This window comes from Haematobia irritans, chromosome 4, assembly GCF_050003625.1.
Source record: "Haematobia irritans isolate KBUSLIRL chromosome 4, ASM5000362v1, whole genome shotgun sequence".
Classification (NCBI taxonomy): domain Eukaryota; kingdom Metazoa; phylum Arthropoda; class Insecta; order Diptera; family Muscidae; genus Haematobia; species Haematobia irritans.
In genome coordinates, this window is record NC_134400.1 from 176,505,233 (window position 1) to 176,529,338 (window position 24,106).

Consider the following 24,106-nt stretch of genomic DNA (forward strand, 5'->3'; position numbering starts at 1 on the left):
TTGAAGGTACCACCAGTAATCATAAGTTTTGTTGGGTATAGTAGTAAAATTTTGACAAAATTTTCTATAGAAATAAAATTTTGGTAAATTATTTCTGGGGATCGGCTATATATAACTATAGACCGATATGAACCAATTTTGGCATGGTTGTTAGCGGCCATATACTAGCGCAATATACCAAATTTCTCCACGTACCAAATTTCAACCGGGTCGGATGAATTTTGCTCTTCCAAGGGGCTCCGGAAATCAAATCTGGGGATCGGTTTAAATGGGGGATATATACACAGAAAGAAGAGTTTCCTTTTCTGAGGAACGAAATTTTAGACAAACGAAGATTTCTTTTGACGCTAAGCAATTTTCTTTAGAAGCAAATAAAATAGATTAGAGACCAATGTTACAACGTTTGTCATCAATTCGGGTTTATTTGTTCTCAATGAAAATACTTTATGTTAAAGGGAAATTTCGTTTGTCTAAAATTTCGTTCCTTAGGAAAGTATTTTTTCTTTGGGTGTATAATTATGCACCGATGTGAACCAATTTTTGCATGGTTTTTAGAGACCATATACTAACACCATGTACCAAATTTTAGCCGGATCGGATGGAATTTGCTTCTCTTAGAGGCTGAGCAAGCCAAATCTGGGGATCGGTTTACATGGGGGCTATATGTAATTATGGACCGACGTGGACCAATTTTTGCATGTTTGTTAAAGACCATATACTAGCACCATGTACCAAACTTCAGCCGGATCGGATAAAATTTGCTTCTCTTAGAGGCTCCGCAAGCCAAATCGGGGGATCGGTTTATATGGGGGCTATATATAATTATGGACCGATATGAACCAATTTTTGCATGGTTGTTAGAGACCATATACTAACATCATGTACCAAATTTTAACCGGATCGGATGAAATTTGCTTCTCTTAGAGGCTCCGCAAACCAAATCGGGGGATCGGTTTATATGGGGGCTATATATAATTATGGACCGATGTGGACCAATTTTTGCATGTTTGTTAAAGACCATATACTAGCACCATGTACCAAATTTCAGCCGGATCGGATAAAATTTGCTTCTCTTAGAGGCACCGCAAGCCAAATCTGGGGATAGGTTTATATGGGGGCTATATATAATTATGAACCGATCTGGTCCAATTTTTGCATGGTTGTGAGGGAACATATGTATCATGTACCAAATTTCAACCGGATCGGATGAATTTTGCTCCTCCAAGAGGCTTCGCCAGCCAAATCAGAGCGTCGGTTTTTATGGGGGCTATACGTAAAAGTTGTCCGATATGGCTCTTCAATACCATCCGACCTACATCAATAACAACTACTTGTGCCAAGTTTCAATTCGATTGCTTGTTTCGTTCGGAAGTTAGCGTGATTTCAACAGACGGACGGACATGCTTAGATCGACTCAGAATTTCACCACGACCCAGAATATATATACTTTATGGGATCTTAGAGCAATATTTCGATGTGTTACAAACGGAATGACAAAGTTAATATACCCCCCATCCTATGGTGGAGGGTATAAAAATATTGCGCTTTACTTTATTGCATTTCATAGAAGCTAGGTTTAAAACTAAATAGCTCCATACAAATTTCCGTATTTGAAAAAAGTCCCACCATTGGCTCGGCGTCAATGCCAAAGTCCTTAAGGGAATGCAAACACCTTTATTCCAAGTAAACTTGTTATGAGTGTAGGCTTTATATTGCCATACCACTATTTCATTAAACCATGCCAACAACATTTGACGCAAACTTAACTCCAGTCCAGTCCGTCCAATCATATAACAATTTAATGGTGATTTTCATCATTCACTTTACTCTGACTCCGTTCATCTCTGTTCCCTGTTGGCTGGTAAAATATGGCGTTTATCAAAAAATAAATGAAATGTGAATAACATTACTCGAGTAAATATTGGCTAATTAAAAATATTAATGTTGATTCGCATTGACCTCTGTTGTGTATTTCCATTTCAATTTTCATGAGTTGTAATAACTTCAGCAGTAGGATGGTGAATTTTCGTTCGAAAGGAAATAGCTCGTGAACATGTATAGCGAGAATTGGAGATGTGAGAGTGAGTAAAACATGTTGTTCGGAATCGGTTGTGGCTTTGAGTAAAAACTACTTTAACCCTTTGGCTACCGAAGTCGACTTACGAGAACATACCAAGACAATCTTCGCGTACAAAGATGTACACATTAGCAGTATGCGTTGATATTTCAATAACGTTAGCATTGGTACACCTATTGGATCCTTAGACAGGGATCATAAATAGCATAGTTGAAATTGTACTAAATCAGTTTCGAAAAACGGTACTCTCCCAAATCAGAACGTACTTTTTACCTAAAATCATTGTACCACTTAAAAAGGTATGGCCGTTTTTAAAGAGAACCACCGTAAGGCAATGGTTAGCACTCCCATTGGACCATGCAAATAAACCTGTTTTTTATCTCCTTTAATCACAATGTACAAGAGTTCTTCGGTTCACACCCAATCTTCAAATTTCGTTCCAGCAAGCAAAAATTATTCTTAGACTAAACAGATTTTCACGGAGTAGATTTAGGCCTCCTTTGTTGAGTGGAACGAGGTATACCCAGGGCTAGAAAAACCCGCATAACGATTTCGTATCAAGTAAACTGTCAACCACAATTAGTCTTTGAATCTGTTACGAGCGACGGTGGTGGCTGTTTCGAATTTAGAAACTTTGATATAGGCGAAGTTTGGGATGCGCTATGTGGCATCGTTGAGGCTTCTGAAGGCAGTCTTCCCAGTGATGGGCAATTTTAACTACCTCCAATTTGCCTAGAAGTTGGACATGTGCGAGGGTTGTTCCGGTAGCAAAGGTAAGATTTCGTCAACATATCACTGGTTATAGCCGATTAGTATTCTCCCTGCGATTTCTAAGCGTTTCGAATTTTTAATGAATACTCATGTTATCGCTTTTGTAGAAGAGAACAACTTAATACCATCGTATCAATCGGGATTCCGTCGCGGGCATGATACAACGACATTTATGGTCTTGTCGATGAATTAAGAAGGTCGGTGGATGAAAGGAGGACTATAGCGTTAGTGAGCTTGGACTTAAGTCGGGCTTTTGGCACGATAAGTCATAACGTTTTGATGAAAGATCATTGTTAAGTCAATAAAAACGTTTTGTTGACTAAATTTTAATGAAATCTTCTTTCTGTGTAAATCTGGCTAAGCAGGGATTTGAGCTCATCTATTACCCATATGACAAGACTGAAAATGGGGCCTGAATTTAAGGGTAACAGACTGAATATGAGTCGATCCTCTGTTGAGCATCGAAGGAGAGAAATGCAAAATAGGAATTTTGGCACGGCTCTGTAACAGGGATGGAAAATGCAGTACTATAGTACTTTTTTCAATACTTTTTCACCCCGGTCAGTACCGTAGTACCCTCACGAATGATTTAGTACCTTTTGTGTAGACATCTCTGAGTCGATATCAGATTTATGGTACAATAGCTTTGACAAAATATTTTAATATTTTGAGAAAGTCTTTATCAACCTTATTTGCTAATAGTCTTTTACAAATATGGCAAAACAGACATGTCCATGTGGGAAGAAAATCTCGATTTTGTAAAAGACATAGTCAAAAACAGGATTTTATTGAACTTCAAGAATGTTTTAGTCGCAAAAAGAATGCGATTCTATATTATCGATTTTTTATTTCGGTAGAAAATGTTGTCAAAATTTTATTTCTATATAGAACTTTTGTAAAATTTTATTTTTATAGAAAATTTTGTCAAAATTTTATTTCAATTGAAAATTTTGTACTAATTTTATTTCTATAGGAAATTTTTGCAAAATTTTATTTATATAGAAAATTTTGTCAAAATTTTATTTTCTTTAAAATTTTGTCTCTTGACAATAATTTTCCAGTGAAATTTTTGTTGAAATTTAGTAAAAAGTACCTTTCCGCTCAAAAAATACCTTTTTGGTACTTTCTTAAAAATTGTATTTTCCATCCCTGCTCTGTAATCGCAAACAACCACTTTGACCAGATCTTTGTAATCGATACTGGTCATTGGACCTGTAGATATAAAGGGTGGCTAATATGTAATGAAACAATATAAAGTGCTACATTTTTTCTTTTATTGTTTAAAAAGAAAAATATCTGAAAAACATCAAATTTCATAATCAGTTTAGATTTGTTCAAATTGGCTTCAAATTGGCACGAATTTTGGCCTTGAAACGGCCGGTATATTGGCTAAGCGCCGTCTTAAGTCTCCAAAATGTCTCAGGCGCAAAAGTCCAACGGATTGAGATCCTGAGATTTTGGTGATCATTGTTCACTTGAAAAGAAGCAAAGAGCTTCCCTTTGCAGCCATTATTATGCGTGCAGGGCTTCACTACTGTCATTAGGTCATTTTGCCGAAAATATTTGACATTTATTTTGCCCCCACGGTCGATGAATACGAGTTTAAAGCGATCATGAGTTCTAGTGGCCAATCAAATGTGTACATTTTTAACTCACCTTTTGGGCTAGCAAATCCGATAATTTTTTTTATACCCTCCACCATAGGATGGGGGTATATTAACTTTGTCATTCCGTTTGTAACACATCGAAATATTGCTCTAAGACCCCATAAAGTATATATATTCTGGGTCGTGGTGAAATTCTGTGTCGATCTGAGCATGTCCGTCCGTCCATCTGTTGAAATCACGCTAACTTCCGAACGAAACAAACTATCGACTTGAAACTTGGCACAAGTAGTTGTTATTGATGTAGGTCGGATGGTATTGCAAATGGGCCATATCGGTCCACTTTTACGTATAGCCCCCATATAAACGGACCCCCAAATTTGGCTTGCGATTGCTCTAAGAGAAGCAAATTTCATCCGATCAGGCAGAAATATGGTACATGGTGTTAGTATATGGTCTGTAATAACCATGCAGAAATTGGTCCATATTGGTCCACTTTTACCTATAGCCCCCATTTAACGGATCCCCAAATTTGGCTTGCGATTGCTCTAAGAAAAGCAAATTTCATCCGATTCGGCTGAAATTTGGTACATGGTGTTAGTATATGGTCTCTAACAACCATGCAAAAATTGGTCAACATCGGTCCATAATTACATATAGCCCCCATATAAACCGATCCCCCGATTTGGCTTGCGGAGCCTCTAAGAAAAGCCAATTTCATCCGATGCGGTTGAAATTCGGTACATGGTGTAAGTACATGGTGTCTAACAACCACGCAAAAATCGGTCCACATCGGTTCATAATTATGTATAGCCCCCATATAAACCGATCCCCCGATTTGGCTTGCGGAGCCTCTAAGAGAAGCAAATTTCATCCAATCTGGATGAAATTTGGTACATGGTGTTAGTATATGGTCTCTAACAACTTGCACAAATTGGTCCATATCGGTACATAATTACATATAGCCCCCATATAAACCGATCCCCCGATTTGGCTTGCGGAGCCTCTAAGAGAAGCCAATTTCATCCGATGCGGTTGAAATTCGGTACATGGTGTTAGTATATGGTCTCTTATGACCGTGCAAAAATTGGTCCACATCGGTCCATAATTATATATAGCCCCCATATAAACCTATCACCAGATTTGACCTCCGTAGCCTCTTGGAAGACCAAAATTCATCTGATTCAGTTGAAATTTGGTACGTGGTGTTAATATATGGCCTCAAACACCCATGCAAAAATTGGTCGAAATCGGTCAATAATTATATATAGGCCCCACATAAACCGATCCCCTGATTTGACCTCCGGAGCCCCTTGAAAGAGCAAAATTCATCCGATTCGGTTGAAATTTGGTACGTGATGTTAGTATATGGTATCCAACAACCATGCAGGAATTGGTTCATATCAGTCCATTATTATGTATAGCCCCCATATAAACCGATCCCCAGATTTGACCTTTGGTGCCTTTTGGAGAAGCAAAATTCATCCGATCTGGTTGAAATTTGGTACGTGGTGGTAGTATATAATATTTAATAACCATGCCAAAAGTGGTCCATATAAGTCCATAATCATATATAGCCCCCATATAAACTGATCCCGAGATTTGGTTTTGGAGCCTCTTGGAGGAGCAAATTTCAACCGAGTCAGTTTAAATTTGGTACATTGTGCTAGTATATGGCCGCTAACAACCATGCCTAACTAGGTCCATATCGGTCTATAGTTATATATAGCCATCAGATAAATCGATCCGCAATCACACAAAAATTATTTGTAAACTTACCTATACATAACTTTTTTGTCTAATATATACCACGTATGGACTAACTCACAATTAAAAAGCGATGTTAAGAAGTTTTAAGATACCACAACCCAAGTAATTCGAATGTGGATGACAGTCTTTCGTAGAAGTTTCTACGCAATCCATGGTGGAGGGTACATAAGATTCGGCCTGGCCGTACTTACGGCCGTATATACTTGTTATTTTTCAACACGTTAACATGTCGCGAGAATGGGTGCAATCTCGAGCACTAACAATTTTCCTACTTCTGTGGAATGGATTGCGATCAAATATTATCTATACTTTTTGGTTCATTTCTGAAGGTGATGCACCACTGCCAGTATCACAGTTGCGAGCAATGGTACAAGAAATAAAAGATTTATTCACATTTAAGTGAGGGAACCACCGTGGTGCAATGGTTAGCATGCCCGCCTTGCATACACAAGGTCGTGAGTTCGATTCCTGCTTCGACCGAACACCAAAAAGTTTTTCAGCGGTGGATTATCCCACCTCAGTAATGCTGGTGACATTTCTGAGGGTTTCAAATCTTCTCTAAGTGGTTTCACTGTAATGTGGAACGCCGTGCGGACTCGGCTATAAAAAGGAGGTCCCTTGTCATTGAGCTTAACATGGAATCGGGCAGCACTCAGTGATAAGAGAGAAATTCACCAATGTGGTATCACAATGGACTGAATAGTCTAAGTGAGCCTGAAATATCGGGCTGCCACCTAGCCTAACCTACATTTAAGTGCTAGAACGCTCTATGTGAATTAAAATAAATTGTAAAATCATAACAAATAACAATCATAACGTGACCAATTATTAATATACAATTTAAATAAAATTAACATTTAAAACTAATACGAATACAAATGTTCGTTAATGTGATAAATTTCCTCTTGAAACACGAAAAAATGCCATGCTATTAATGAACACTTTTATTATCTCAATGAACAATCTCCTCAATTTATGAAGCGATTTCGTAAATACACTAACATTTTTCATTGATGTTATTACTTTTCTATTTAATAATGAAACATTTCATAATCTTAATGAACATTTTCATTGTGGTAATGAGCAATTTATGTCAATGAAAAAATCGTTGGCTCAAATTTAATGAAACTCTCTTTGTGTGGACAGATGCATGAATTCATAGAAAACTGAATCCGCTTTTCACCTTAACCATGTAATTTATCTAGCAATTCTGAGAAGAGATAAACTGTTTAATATTAGCATAAAATTGCTTTATGTTAAATAGTGAAGGCAACACCTTGATTTTCGCTTATCACTCACAAATCAACTCCATCAGTCACCTGCTCATCTCGGAAATGAAATCTCATCCAACATCCTATAGATCCAGAACGATATCAATGAAATTCGATTTTATGTGGCACCAGAAGCAAAACAAAAAACAATCGTAGCAGTTTTCATCCATATTTTCAGTAATTGTTTATGTTCTCTTTTTCTCATTAATCGTCAATGTTTTTTTCCTTTTTCTTTTGTTTTCCTTTCATACGGCCATACAGGATGAAATGACGATACAGTTAATTGTACAGGAGGTACCAGAACAACCTAAAAACCTTCGAATTAATTCCCAACAATCTCGAAGTTTGCAATTGACATGGAGCCAACCGTTTGCAGGCAATAGTCCCATTGAGGAGTATCATATTTTCTATAAACAAATATCAGGTATGTAAAATTTATTTTTTTTTTATTTAATTGTTGATATGCCATTGTTTTAATAATAATGGCCATTCATTATTCTTAATTGAGTTTTATACGAATGTAATTGTAATTTTCTTTGGGTTGGGAAGCTCTTGACTTTTAAATGTATGTAAAATAAAGAATGATAATAATAAAATAAATATATTAATAGATGAAAATAATGTGAGGGACGAAACACATAGATTGAAAAATTCCCGGTCTACTTTTGTACCCTCCACCATGGGATGGCAAATATTGGTCTAAGGCCCCATCGAGTAGATATGTTCTTGGTCGTGCTGAAATTCTGAATAGATCAAGCGATTCCACTCGTCCGTTCGTCTGTTGAAATCATGTTAACTTCCGATGGAAATAAGCTATAGTTACTATCGATGTTGGTCGAATGATATTACAAATTACCATATCTGACCACTTTTCCATATTTGACTTCTTGAGCCTCCTGTGGGCGTAATTTATAAATTTTTTTCTGCAAAGTGCAATTTCAGTATATGAAATTTTCCATTTTTTCTTAAAAAATCGAAAAAAAAAAAACCAATTTGCAAATCAAATTATTATTTAAAATTCTGAGATACAAATTTAAAGTAATTCAGAAATATGAAAAATTTGTGAAATTTCCAAATCGGATTCGTGGAAAAGGAGTCCGATCCTAGATCCAAACGAATGCGATCGAAGATTCAGAATCTCTCAATAGGTGGCAAACTCCGAAGTATGATATGCGCATGGTGAAAGTCATCTGCAGACAATTTTTCAAGCTCCCCCAGACTGCAGACCGTGCAAGCAGAATGTAAAGGCGAGTCTTCCGTAAACTTAGAATCAGACAGTATGAAGTATGTACACCAGGCTATAAAGGCTGCAAAAATGTCCACCGCATATGGCCTAGATGGCTACGAAGATGTAAGCACATTGGAGAGAATGATGCTAAGTTTCTGACCCATACCTATAATGTTTGTTTCAGCACCTTCGAATTACCAGATATCTGGAAAATAGGGAAGGTTGCTCTAGTTTTGAAACAAGGGAAACAGACGTACCTTGTAGACTCGTATCGGCCCCATACTGTTCTTTGTTCTTGAGACGATTTTACTGCCCTACTTCATAGAGCGTCTAATGTTGACAGAACATCAGCATGGTTTCCGCTCCCATCACTCCCATCAACGTGTGATTATCGTAGCATTTGATCTACCTAAAGCGTTTGCTACAATCAACCACACCATCCTCTTAAGTGAAATTAAGGAAACTTCCTTCCCTAATAATTTTAACATATGCTAAACTATATTGATTGTAGACGTTCCTAAATGGAATTTAGAGGAAAAACATCGCCGCCCAACAATTGGTACCTCAAAGTGGTGTACTGGAACCTATCTTTTAACTTTTACACGGCAGAAGTTCCTCTTTCACCACCACATATTCATCTGATAACCTATGCGGACGACCATTCCATACTTACGTTAGGTAGATACATCAAAGAGTTTGAGGTCAGGATTGATGACTTCCTCCACATCCTATCATAGTAGAAAAAAATTAACTAAAAGTAAAGGAGAAATTAATTGCCGCCAAAGCATGATCATTTTAACCATACAGTAGATCATTCTTAGGTTAGGTTAGGTTAGGTTAAAGTGGCAGCCCGATTAAGTTTCAGACTCACTTAGACTATTCAGTCCATTGTGATATCACATTTAACTAAAAGTACCTATTACATATGGGCACTTCTAGTTTTAACCGCTGAACCTTCTTGATTATTTTTCTTTGTTGAACCAACCAGATCGTTCCAAAAACATTAGCAGACTGCTTAATTTAATGTTTTCCAGATCCGCCAGTAATCTGAAGCTATATGCTCCTAATAGTTGCAGGACACTCACACAAAAGGTGTTTAATTGATTCCTTTTCCTCCGCATCATGACAGCTCTTACAATAGTCATTATACTTCGCGCCTATAGTTTTTGCAAAATCGCCTATCAGCCAGCGACCCGTTATAGCAGATATCACGAGTGATATCTGACGTCTCGAGAACACTAGCATATCTAGTGTGCGGTTTAAGTTTAAATGGGGCCATATTTGCTTGGTCTCGTTACAGCCCTTGCAATTCTCCCATCGAACATTTGCCATCATAACATCCTTCTCACGCAACATGAGCTTGAAGGTAGCCAGGGCATAAAGGGTGATACGGTCAAAATTTGGTCAAGGGAAAACGCGTGTAAATCGGTGAGATCGTTTATTTAAAAAATCAAATTAAATTTCTTTTTCAAGTTCAATTAGTATAAAATTCAGGAAAAATATTCAGTTAGGCTTTCGCTTTTCCAAATCCGAATTGCCGGGCCTCACGCTTGACACCTGCCATCAGATTTTGTACAGCCACCTTGTCCACGTTCTTCGCCGCAGAAAGCCAGTTTGCCTTGAACTGCTGCTCGTCCTTAGCAGTTTTTTTGGTCTTCTTTAGGTTCCGCTTGACAATAGCCCAGTATTTCTCAATTGGGCGGAGCTCTGGCGTGTTGGGAGGGTTCTTGTCCTTGGGAACCACCTGCACGTTGTTGGCGGCGTACCACTCCATGGCCTTTTTACCGTAATGGCAAGATGCCAAATCCGGCCAAAACAGTACGGAACAACCGTGTTTCTTCAGGAAAGGAAGCAGACGTTTATTCAAACACCCTTTAAAGTAAATTTCTTGGTTGACAGTCCCGGAAGATATGAAAATGCTGCTTTTCAAGCCACAGGTACAGATGGCTTGCCAAACCAGATATTTCTTTGCGAACTTTGACAGTTTTATGTGCTTGAAAATATCTGCTACCTTTCCCCTTCCTTTTGCCGTATAAAACTCCTGTCCCGCTTGTAGTCGGCTTTGACGTAGGTTTCGTCGTCCATTACCACGCAGTCAAACTTCGTCAGCATCGTCGTGTACAGCCTCCGGGATCGTGCTTTGGCCGTCGTATTTTGTTTATCATCGCGATTTGGAGTCACTACCTTCTTGTAAGTCGATAGTCCGGCTCGTTTTTTGGCCATATTCACGGTTGTAGACGATACACCCAGCTTATTTGCGGCATCTCGGAGAGAGAGGTTAGGGTTTCGCTTGAAACTACCGGCAACTCTCTTTGTCGTCTCAGCGGCTTCCGGTTTTCGATTTCCCCCCAATTCAGACTTCCTGGCTGTCGACAAACGTTCCCCAAACACTTTAATTACATTTGTAACGGTTGATTTGACAACTTTTAGCGATTTTGCCAGCTTTGTGTGCGAGTAGCTCGGATTTTCGCGATGCGCGAGCAAGCTCTTCTTGCTTGGACGGCATTTTGACAACTGAAGAGTGAATTCCAAAATCAAAATAGGAGCAACATTCTACACACACACACACACCTTCAAAATGAGGGGTGTTCAGGTTTTTTAAATGCAAAATTGAAAGAAATACGTCAAGTTTATATTAACCAAATTTTGACCGTATCACCCTTTACCAATAGATTCTAATTCCCCTGGAATATGTAAGGTAGTCCCTAGCCTTGCCAACACATCCGCTCTGCAGTTCCCCGGTATGTTCCTATGGTCAGGCACCCATATTAGGTGCATATTGTACTGCTCAGCCATCTCTTTAAGAGATTTGCGGCAGTCGATGGCCGTTTTCGAGTAAAGGAACACAGAGTCCAAGGATTTTATTGCAGGTTAACTGTCTGAGTATATATTAATGCCAACAATTTTTGGAACATTACTTCTCAGCCAATTCGCCACCTCTTATTTATTGCTAATATTTCAGCCTGAAAACCACTACAGTGATTAGGTAATCTTTTCGCTATTCGAAGTTCCAGATCTTTAGAATATACTCCGAAACTCACTTGTCCATCCAATTTGGAGCCATCAGTGTAGAAATCTATATTTCTTTTATTCCCCGGGGTCTGTGTATGTTACACCACGAGGCACATCTGGCATTATTTTGAGGACCGAACTGTGGCCGTACATTTTTTCCGACCACAGCGATAGCTCGCGCAACCGCACAGCCGTTTTTGCAGCTGACTGTTTGGCCAAAATGTCTAAAGGTCATAGATGCAGCATGACATTAAGGGAATCTGTACCTGTCTTACTGAATGCGCCTGAGATACACAAGCACGCCATACGCTGAACTTTATATAAACCTGTCGGTTGCTGAAGTGCGGCCACCAGCACCATATAGCATTATAGGTCTAACCACTGCCGTGTATAGCCAATTCACAATTTTCGGTTTTAGTCCCCACTTTTTTCCTATTGCCTTTTTGCACAAGTACAAAGCTACCGTGGCTTTCCTCGCCCTTTCTTCAATATTAAGCCTAAAGATCAGCTTCCAGTCCGGAATAACGCCAAGGATATGGGCTTAACCGTGGGAGTTTTGCGATCCCTAATTCTGTCTTTCATTCATTCTTACTATTTTTGGGAATCGTACGAATATTTTCATTTACTTTAGTTCATACTGAACTTATGTGAACGGTCATTGAACTTTCTTACCCACATTTAGGTCATAAAATGTTTGAGACATACTTAAAAAAAGAAAAATACGAGTAATAAAATTTAACTACTACCAAAAAAAATCCAATAAAAATAAATTAAATTTAGCGTTAGTTGTGAAAAACATTGTGAGTAGAAACATTGTGAGTAGAAACAAGATTCTGAAGGTAGTGGCTGGTAACACTTTGAGGAAAGATAAAGAGATGATTCAAAAGACCTATGAGTCGATTAGTCGTCCCCTTATCAGTTATGCGGGCACGTTTGAACGGCCGAAACCCCGAGCATAAGCGATACCCAATGGAAAAATCTTCACACGGTACAGAATACTGCACTGTGGATTGCCACTGGATTTCACTTCAAGACACCGGAACAGCATCTGCAGCATGAGTCCAAAATGCTATCGGTGAGGCAACAATGTGACCTCCTCACCACCCAGCATCTGATGAAAGGGCGGAGGGCCAACCACCCAAAGCATGACGCATCCAGGAGAGCAACTTCTGAACAAGCCAAAGCCATAAGATTCGTCTTCAGAAAAGACTTACAATCAATTAATCACCTAATCGGCGGCATTGGCTCAGGGCAGCGGTTCAAAAGGCTAACATATATCTTTCTACAAGTGCAGTGTTGTGCTGGGTGGAAAACCACCACCTGTCAGCGACAACGACATACAGCTGCCTAGAAAAACCAGATCGGTGCTATTTCAGCTAAGTTCCGACATCTTCAGGTACCTGGACCTCACTTCTGAACCCAGCCCTAATATATTTGCCCAAAATGAGGACGTTCCCCTCACATCACGAGGCATCCATTTGCGTGTCCTTAGAAATCAACAGGCCTTGTTCCCACCGTGGTGCAATGGTTAGTATGCCCGCCTTGCACACACAAGGTCGTGGGTTCGATTCCTGCTTCGACCGAACCCCAAAAAGTTTTTCAGCGGTGGATTATCCCACCTCAGTAATGCTGGTGACATTTCTGAGGGTTTAAAAGCTTCTCTAAGTGGATTCACTGCAATGTGGAACGCCGTTCGGACTCGGCTATAAAAAGGAGGTCCCTTGTCATTGAGCTTAACATGGAATCGGGCAGCACTCAGTGATAAGAGAGAAGTTCACCAATGTGGTATCACAATGGACTGAATAGTCTAAGTGAACCTGATACATCAGGCTACCACCTAACCTAACCTAACCTACTTTACTCTGGACTCATCAAGAGAGGCAGCTCTCTTCCTCGAACTGAACGTAGAAGCATAAATGGCTAATCCTTGTAAGCTGTTTTGTCTTTCTTTATATTCCCTTACTTACTTTTTAGCGTCCGAGGTCGGGAGATTAATTAAGTAAAGTGGGTGGCCCAGATGGGAGCTATTAACATAAATCCGATCTTATTTCGATGTTATCTCTCTTGGCCCCTAAACACAGAAAAATTATTCATGACAAGGATGATAAATGGCATAGGTGAATTGGTACAAAATAACGTTTGAAAAAGTACTTTTCTAAATCAAAAGATACACTGATGTTTACATTTAAATGTATTAATAAAAAGAAGCTTAAAAAGTATGAAATTTGACGCGGAGGTATCATGGTACAGTTTACTCAAGTGTCAACACTGACTCGTGAAGACGGTTATCGCAGTTGGTAGAATTCTACCACAAATGGTAGCTAATAGGTACTTCACAAATTATCTATAGAAATAAAATTGTGACAACATTTTCTATAGAAATAAAATGTTGACAAAATTTTCTATAGAAATAAAATTTTGACAAAGTTTTCTATAGAACATGATTTGTGAACATTAAAAGTAATTTAATTTTTGTAATTTATGTAGATACAAAATCCCAGAAGATGGTTAGTGGCACTAACCGAAATATTGGAAATAAATATTAAAACAAATCAATAATCGATTGTTTCTATGACCTCAAGCCGAACAAAATTAATAATCAGAATAAACATAAAATAGGTCAACAACACTCAAAAATATTTTTAGAAAAAAATGTCAAAATTTTCTATAGAAATAAAATTTTAACGAAATTTTCTATAGAAATAATATTTTGACAAAATTTTCCATAGAAGTAAAGTTTTGACAAAAATTTGTCTATAGAAATAAAATGTTTTATTTTGTAGTACCTATTTGGTAAAATTTTCTCCATATTTTTGTAGATTATTTTTGGCTCGAATGGCAACCGTGTTCGTGAACCCTTTGAAAATTCTTCTCTTTCTGCCATCATGCACATCAATAAAAGGAGATTAATTCCTTTGTGTCTCTAGAATTTTAATTAACATTACATAAGTAACTTACATACGCTCACACACATACTCATACATGACGGGAAATGTGATATACGTAGCATGGGAAAGAGAGTTTGTACAAACTATTGACTATCTGCTATGTATATGGCCATATGCATTGCTTCATTGTTTCTATTATTCTCTATTTACTACAACAATGAATTACAGTGCTCCATCTAGCACCTGATGGTCGTCCTATGTCACACTAATATCCCTTTTGTGTTTTTCGTTTTTTGTTCTTTCTTATCAACCTTAGACATTTGGCAGAATGCCGAACATATCACCATCACTGGCTCACAGACAGTTGTCAACATAGCCAATTTGAAACCGGCCAAAGCATATCACTTACGTATGTCAGCAGAAAATAAATTAGGCTCATCGGAGTTCTCCGAGGTGGTACAGGTGACAACACTCGAGGAAGTTCCCTCAGCACCACCTCTCAATGTTCGAGCGGAGGCCAAAAGCTCCACGGAGATAAGTGTTGCCTGGGATGCCCCGGACCGGGATCATTGGAATGGAATACTCTTGGGCTACTATGTGGGCTATCAGATGTCGTTGATGCCCGAGGCACTGGAAATCAATCCAACATTGGGTTTCAGTTTTAAAACCGTAGAGGTTCGCTCTCACTATGGTGGTGAGACAGTTTTAAGTAATCTCAACAAATATACGGAATATCATATAATCGTCCAAGCCTACACCAGTCAGGGTAGTGGTCCACCCACCAAGGAAGTAACCGTACAGACACTGGAGGATGGTAAGTACGGATGCATGAATGGAATGGCATGGCATTTGTAACAGGAAATTAACTCATTTATGTTGAGTTTGGGTGTGGTATGGTTTTGGGTGCTGATATCTACTGATGACTATGCTCGTGCATAGTAATTGCTGATGCAGCATTTATTCCATGGCATTGCTCCTCATGCATAGATAGAGTGCAACTCCATTTGTCGAATGATAATGGAGTATTGGTAGTAGTAGTAATTCGTTTGTCATCATCAGTAATATGCAATTGCTATTTTTCCCATTCTAGTTCCCTCGTCACCACCGGAAAGTCCTCAGTGTGATGTCTTAAGCTCAACATCGATTTATGTTACTTGGTCTCCACCAGATATAGATGGTCAAAATGGCAAAATAAAAGGCTATAAAATATTTTACATATCATCCGAAGACTTGTATGGTAAGTACACTGAAAAAAGTTGTCAAGCGTAGCATAAACAAGTATGTACAGCAGTAAGTTCGGCCGGGCCGAATCATAAATACCTATCACCCAGCGTTGCCACTACCTAATTTTATTTTGGCCCAAAAATTTTCCAAAATCGGACCAAAATTCAATGCAGCGGACCAAATTTCCAACTTCGAAGAAAAATGCTTTAAAAAATATTTTATTGTTGCACATAGTGATTTTATTAAAAAAGTAAAGTAAATCAGAAAGGACTGATATAATTTAGCGCTACACATTAAAACATCGACTATTCAACTTTTTTATACCCTTCACCACTACTGTGGTACAGGGTATAATAAGTTTGTGCATTTGTATGTAACGCCAAGAAGGAAAAGTCTGAGACCCATCGTTTAGTATACCGATCGTCTTAGAATTAAATTCTGAGTCGATTTAGCGATGTCCGTCTGTCTGTCTGTTGGTGTATTTTTGTGTACAAAGTACAGCTCGCAGTTTTAGCCCGACTGTCCTAAAATTTGGTGTAGGGTCCTGTTTCGGCTCAAAGACGATCCCTATTGATTTTAGAAAAAATCGGTTCCGATTTAGATATAGCTGCCATATATATTTTTCACCGATCTGGTCATAATTAGCGTGTTTATCAACCGATCTTCCTCAAGTTCCGTACATCCGAATATTTTATGAGTCTCGAAAAACTTGCAAAATATCAGCCAAATCAGTTCAGATTTAGATATAGCTCCCATATATAGCTTTCGCCCGATTTACACTAAAATGACCACAGAGGCCAATTTTTTGCTCCGATTTAGTTGAAATTTTGCACAGGGAGTAGAATTAGCATTGTAGCTATGCGTGTCAAATTTGGTTGAAATCGGTTCAAATTTGGATATAGCTCCAATATATAGCTTTCGCCCGATTTACACTCATATGACCACAGAGGCCAATTTTTTGCGCCGATTTAGTTGACATTTTGCACAGGGAGTAGAATTAGCATTGTAGCTATGCGTGCCAAATTTGGTTGAAATCGGTTCAGATTTAGATATAGCTCCCATATATAGCTTTCGCCCGATTTACACTCATATGACCACAGAGGCCAATTTTTTGCTCCGATTTAGTTGAAATTTTGCACAGGGAGTAGAATTAGCATTGTAGCTATGCGTGCCAAATTTGGTTGAAATCAGTTCAGATTTAGATATAGCTCTAATATATATGTTTTTCTGATTTCGACAAAAATGATCAAAATACCAACATTTTCCTTGTAAAATATGCACTGCTTAGTCGAAAAGTTGTAAAAATGACTCTAATTTTTCTAAACTTCCAATACATATATATCGAGCGATAAATCATAAAAAAACTTTGCGAAGTTTCCTTAAAATTGCTTCAGATTTAAACGTTTCCCATATTTTTTTCTAACATTGTGTTCCACCCTATTGCATTAGCGGACTTAAATTTTGAGTCTATATATTTTGTAGAAGTCTATCAAATTCTTCCAGATCGAGTGATATTTAAATGTATGTATTTGGGATAAACCTTTATATATAGCCCCCAACACATTTGACGGATGTGATATGGTATCGAACATGTGGATTTACAAAGTGGAGCAGGGTATAATATAGTCGGCACCGCCCGACTTTAGACTTTCCGTACTTGTTTTTATTTTATGAATTGTTTTCATATAATTTATGAATCCCGTGTTTGCAAAATTTTTGTGAACACTATTCATAAAATAAATGTATTATTTTTTTGTGTGTATACAGCAGTAAGTTCGGCCGGGCCGAATCTTAAATACCCACCACCCAGCGTTGCCACTACCCAATTTTATATTGGACCAAAATTTTTCCAAAATCGGACCAAAATTCAATGAAGCGGACCAAATTTCCAACTTCGAAGAAAAATGCTGTAAAAAATATTGTATTGTTGCACATAGTGATTTTATTAAAAAAGTAAAGTAAGCGCTTCACATTAAAACATGGACTATTCAACTTTTTTTTTTTAATTTGAAAAAAATTTACTTTTTGAAAAGGTCGAATTTTAAAGTCAATTTTGGTTGGCATCAACGCGAAATATTCGATTTTCTGTGATTGAAATGGTATCTAATCCCACACTGAAAAAAGGCAACGATTTTGATTGGGGTATTGATTCCAAACCAAAGAATCAGAGAATAGAAGTGACGAGAAATTTACGTCACAATTCTCTTTTAAATTTGAGTTTTGCGTACTTGATTCTAGGAAACAAATTCTAATATATCAATTTGTTTTTCTTCATGTGCTAACAAAGTCCATTGGTAACGTATGAACGACTACTTAAATTTCCAAATTCAGACTCGACTACAACTGAAAATTATTATATGTTTCAAGTAAAAAACAACTCTAAAATAAAGTTTTAAAAATATCTCCTATTTTTAAACGCTTTTTAGTTTTATAGTCGAGATGCAAAAAGTCAACAATATGTCATTAAAGACGATTTCATTAATTTTGAAATTTTTTTTCAGAATTATTAAGGCCATTTTGACTTCAGTAAAACGAAATTTTCTTTCATGTTAGGATACCCAATTTAAGTCGAGTCACTTAACTATAAGGACAAACCGACTTCATTGAAAAGTTTATAGTCGTTTGGACAAGGGGAAATTTTTATTAGAGAAATACGTCTTCTATACCAAGCAAAATTCGCATTCGTATTTTAAGCACATGAAATCTTTGGCCTCACGTCAATATTTTTTTCAGTGTGAAATCGGTATTAGCCTATATTTTAAGTTTTTTATCTTTAGTCACTGCACATAAACTATTGTGATAGAAATTTTAAATTCTAGGAAAAAATTATAAATTTGACCAAATTTATGAAAATGGGCCAAATTCCGTTTGGTCCGACCATCGGACCAAATTTAAAAATTAGAAATCTTTTGGACCAATTTTGGCCCGATCGGACCAAAACGGCAACGCTGCCACCACCATGAATCAAATATTATAGTTTCCTTTCAAATTTCAGGGGGGTTTGATGACAGATATTCTCCCAAGCAGAGCAATTCAGCCAGTACACTTACCGAAGACATAAGTTTTTTACTTATGAAGACTGGATCAGGTTCTCGATTTATGAGAACAATTTTTGTTTGTATTTTAGAGGAATCTTTAACATCTCTAGTAAGTGTGCAAGAAAATGATGAAATAACGCCTTGATTTGAAATCTACAATTTTCACCCCCATTATTACGAGAAGTATCTTGAAATCTTGATATTTTATATTCAGTTTCAAGCAATTTTCGTGATCAGCGCCCCTTCTATACCCTCAAGAAGAGAGATCACCAAATCGACCGATAAAAACTAAATCCGATAAATGTTTTTGTGAATTTAAAATACCAGTATATTTACAATTTCAGGCAAATCGGATAACAACTACGGTTTCTAGAAACCCAAGGAGTTAAATCGGGAGATCGGTCTTTTGGGACTATACTAAAAAATGGACCAATAATCACCGTTTTCGGCACACCTCTTTATGGTCCTAAATACTTCTAGATTTAAAATTACAAGCAACTTGGTTTCTAGAATCCCAAACAAAACAATCATATCTTGCACACCTACTTATAGCCCTAAACAAGTAAGGAAAGTCTAAACTCGGGCGAGGCCGACTATATTATACCCTGCACCACTTTGTAGATCTAAATTTTCAATACCATATCACATCCGTCAAATGTGTTGGGTGCTATATATAAAGGTTTGTCCCAAATACATACATTTAAATATCACTCGATTTGGACAGAATTTGATAGACTTTTACAAAATCTATAGACTCAAAATTTAAGTTGACTAATGCACTAGGATGAAACACAATTTTAGTAAAAAACAAGTAAGGAAAGTCTAAAGTCGGGCGGGGCCGACTATACTATACCCTGCACCACTCTGTAGATCTAAATTTTCGATACCATATCACGTCCGTCAAATGTGTTGGGGGCTATATATAAAGGTTTGTCCCAAATACATACATTTAAATATCACTCGATCTGGACAGAATTTGATAGACTTCTACAAAATCTATAGACTCAAAATTTAAGTCGGCAAATGCACTAGGGCGGAACACAATGTTAGTACAAAACAGTAAGCAAAGTCTAAAGTCGGGCGGGGCCGACTATATTATACCCCGCACCACTTTGTAGATCTAAATTTTCGATACCATATCACGTCCGTCAAATGTGTTGGGGGCTATATATAAAGGTTTGTCCCAAATACATACATTTAAATATTACTCGATCTGGAAGAATTTGATAGACTTCTACAAAATCTATAGACTCAAAATTTAAGTCGGCTAATGCACTAGGGTGGAACACAATGTTAGTAAAAAAATATGGGAAACATTTAAATCTGAAGCAATTTTAAGGAAACTTTGCAAAAGTTTATTTATGATTTATCGCTCGATATATATGTATTAGAAGTTTAGGAAAATTAGAGTCATTTTACAACTTTGCGACTAAGCAGTGGCGATTTTACAAGGAAATTGTTGGTATTTTGACCATTTTTGTCGAAATCAGAAAAACATATATATGGGAGCTATATCTAAATCTGAACCGATTTCAACCAAATTTGGCACGCATAGCAACAATGGTAATTCTACTCTCTGTGCAAAATTTCAACTAAATCGGAGTTAAAAATTGGCCTATGTGGTCATATGAGTGTAAATCGGGCGAAAGCTATATATGGGAGATATATCTAAATCTGAACCGATTTCAACCAAATTTGGCACGCATAGCTACAATGCTAATTCTACTCCCTGTGCAAAATTTCAACTAAATCGGAGTTAAAAATTGGCCTCTGTGGTCATATGAGTGTAAATCGGGCGAAAGCTATATATGGGAGATATATCCAAATCTGAACCGATTTCAACCAAATTTGGCACGCATAGTTATAATGCTAATTCTACTCCCTGTGCAAAATTTCAACCAAATCGGAGTTAAAAATTCGCCTCTTTGGGCAAATGAGTGTAAATCGGGCGAAAGCTATATATGACAGCTATATCTAAATCTGAACCGATTTAGCTGGTATTTTGCAAGTTTTTCGAGACCCATAAAATATTCGGATGTACGGAATTTGAGGAAGATCGGTTGATATACACGCCAATTATGACCAGATCGGCGAAAAATATATATGGCAGCTATATCTAAATCTGAACCGATTTTTTCCAAAATCAATAGGGATCGTCTTTGAGCCGAAACAGGACCCAATACCAAATTTTAGGACAATCGGACTAAAACTGCGAGCTGTACTTTGCACACAAAAATACATCAACAGACAGACAGACAGACAGACAGACAGACGGACAGACAGACGGACAGACAGACGGACAGACAGACAGACGGACATCGCTAAATCGACTCAGAATTTAATTCTAAGCCGATCCGTATACTAAAAGGTTGGTCTATGATTACTCCTTCTTGGCGTTACATACAAATGCACAAACTTATTATACCCTGTACCACAGTAGTGGTGAAGGGTATAAAAATATGGGAAACATTTAAATCTTAAGCAATTTTAAGGAAACTTCGCAAAAATTTATTTATGATTTATCGCTCGATATATATGCATTAGAAGTTTAGGAAAGTTAGAGTAATTTTTACAACTTTTCGACTAAGCAGTGGGGATTTAACAAGGAAAATGTTGGTATTTTGACCATTTTTGTCGAAATCAGAAAAACATATATATGGGAGCTATATCTAAATCTGAACCGATGTCAACCAAATTTGGCACGCATAGCTACAATGCTAATTCAACTCCCTGTGCAAAATTTCAACTAAATCGGAGTTAAAAATTGGCCTCTGTGGTCATATGAGTATAAATCAGGCGAAAGCTATATATGGGAGCTATATCTAAATCTGAACCGATTTCAACTAAATTTGGCACACATAGCTACAATGCTAATTCTGCTCCCAGCGCAAAATTTCAACTAAATCGGAGCAAAAAATTGGCCCCTGTGGTCATTTGAGTGTAAATCGGGCGAAGGCTATATATGGGAGCTATATCTAAATCTGAACCGATTTCAACCAAATTTGACATGCATAGCTATAATGCTAATTCTACTCCCTGTGCAAAATTTCAACTAACTCGGAGCAAAAGATTTGCCTCTGTGGGCAAATGAGTGTAAATCGGGCGAAAGCTATATATGGGAGCTATATCTAAATCTGAACCGATTTGGCTGATATTTTGCAAGTTTTTCGAGACTCATAAAATATTCGGATGTACGGAATTTGAGGAAGATCGGTTGATATACACGCCGATTATGGCCAGATCGGTGAAAAATATATATGGCAGCTATATCTAAATCGGAACCGATTTTTTCCAAAATCAATAGGGATCGTCTTTGAGCCGAAACAGGATCCTGTACCAAATTTTAGGACAATCGGGCTAAAACTGCGAGCTGTACTTTGCACACAAAAATACACCAACAGACAGACAGACAGACGGACATCGCTAAATCGACTCAGAATTCAATTATAAGACGATCGGTATACTAAACGATGGGTCTCAGACTTTTCCTTCTTGGCGTTACATACAAATGCACAAACTTATTATACCCTGTACCACAGTAGTGGTGAAGGGTATAAAAACGGCCAGGTTTTCAATTTCAAGCAAATTGAACAACAACTACGGTTTATACAAAAAGTAAAACCAGGAGATCGGTTTATATTGGGGATATACCACAACATGGACCAATACACGCCATTTTCGGCACACGTATTTGTGGTCCTACAATACCTCTACATTTCCAATTTCAGGCAAATTGGATAAAAATTACGGTTTTTGTAAGCCCAAGAAGTAAAATCTGGAGATCGGTCAATTTGGTGGATATATCAAAACATGGACCTATACTCATAATTTTCGTCATGCCTCTTTATGGTCCTAAAATACCTCTATATTTCTAATTTCAGGCAAATTGGATAAAAACTTCGGTTTCTGTAAGTCCAAGAAGTAAAATCGGGAGATCGGTCTATATGGGGTATATATCAAAACATGGACCTATACTCATAAGTTTCGCCATGCCTCTTTATGGTCCTAAAATACCTCTAGGTTTCTAATTTCAGGCAAATTGGATAAAAGCTACGGTTTCTATAAGTCCAAGAAGTAAAATCGGGAGATCGGTCTATATTGGGGCTATACCAAAATATGTACTGATACTCACCATTTTTGACACACCTCTTTAAAGTCCTACAATTCTTCTAGATTTCCAGTTTCAGACAAATCGGATAAAAACTACGGATTCTAGAAGCCCAAGAAGTAAAATCGGGAAATCGGTCAATATGGGGGCTATACCAAAACATGGACCGATACTCACCATTTTTGACACACCACGGTGGCTCCTAGGGAGCCACCGTGGTGCAATTGTTAGCATGCCCGCCTTGCATACACAAGGTCGTGGGTTCGATTTCTGCTTCGACCAAACACCAAAAAGTTTTTCAGCGGTGGATTATCCCACCTCAGTAATGCTGGTGACATTTCTGAGGGTTTCAAAGCTTCTCTAAGTGGTTGCACTGCAATGTGGAACGCTGTTCCGACTCGGCTATAAAAAGGAGGTCCCTTGTCATTGAGCTTAACATGGAATCGGGCAGCACTCAGTGATAAGAGAGAAGTTCACCAATGTGGTATCACAATGGACTGAATAGTCTAACATAGGAATATAAACCTTCATAATAACTCCCAACATATAATAACTCCCAACTATATGGGGGCTATACCAAAACATGGACCGGTACTCACCATTTTTGGCAAACCTCTTTATGGACATAAAATTCCTCAAAATTTCAAATTTCAGGCAAATTGGATAAAAACTACGATTTCTAAAAGCCCAAGACCCCAAATCGGGAGGTGGGTTTATATGGGGACTATATCAAAACCTGGACCGATATAGCCCATCTTTGAACTTGACCTGCCTGCAGACAAAAGACGAGTTTGTGCCAAAATTTCAGCACGATTGCTTTATTATTGAAAACTTTAGCGTGATTACAACAGACAGACAGACGGACAAGGTTATATCGTCTTAGAATTTCTCCCTGATCAAGAATATATATATATACTTTATATAGTCGGAAATCGATATTTCGATGTGTTACAAACGGAATGACAAACTTATTATACCCCGTCACCATTCTATGGTGGTGGGTATAAAAAGGGAACAATTTAAATATTATACAGATTCACTAAATTCGTATTTCCCACAAAACAATTCCGAATTTCTATTGTGAACTCAAAGATTTTTCCTTCAAACTACGAAAT

At 37.6% G+C, this 24,106-nt stretch overlaps 1 protein-coding gene across 1 annotated transcript in view; it reads left to right on the top strand.

Moving 5' to 3' along the window:
• Dscam4 (Down syndrome cell adhesion molecule 4) overlaps positions 1-24,106 on the top strand; it is a 552,772-nt gene that overhangs the window by 492,133 nt on the left and 36,533 nt on the right. Inside the window, exons 21-23 of the mRNA XM_075303780.1 lie at positions 7,755-7,917; positions 14,938-15,435; positions 15,712-15,858. Of these exons, the coding sequence (XP_075159895.1) occupies positions 7,755-7,917; positions 14,938-15,435; positions 15,712-15,858 (808 nt within the window). The remainder of the gene's footprint in view (positions 1-7,754; positions 7,918-14,937; positions 15,436-15,711; positions 15,859-24,106) is intronic.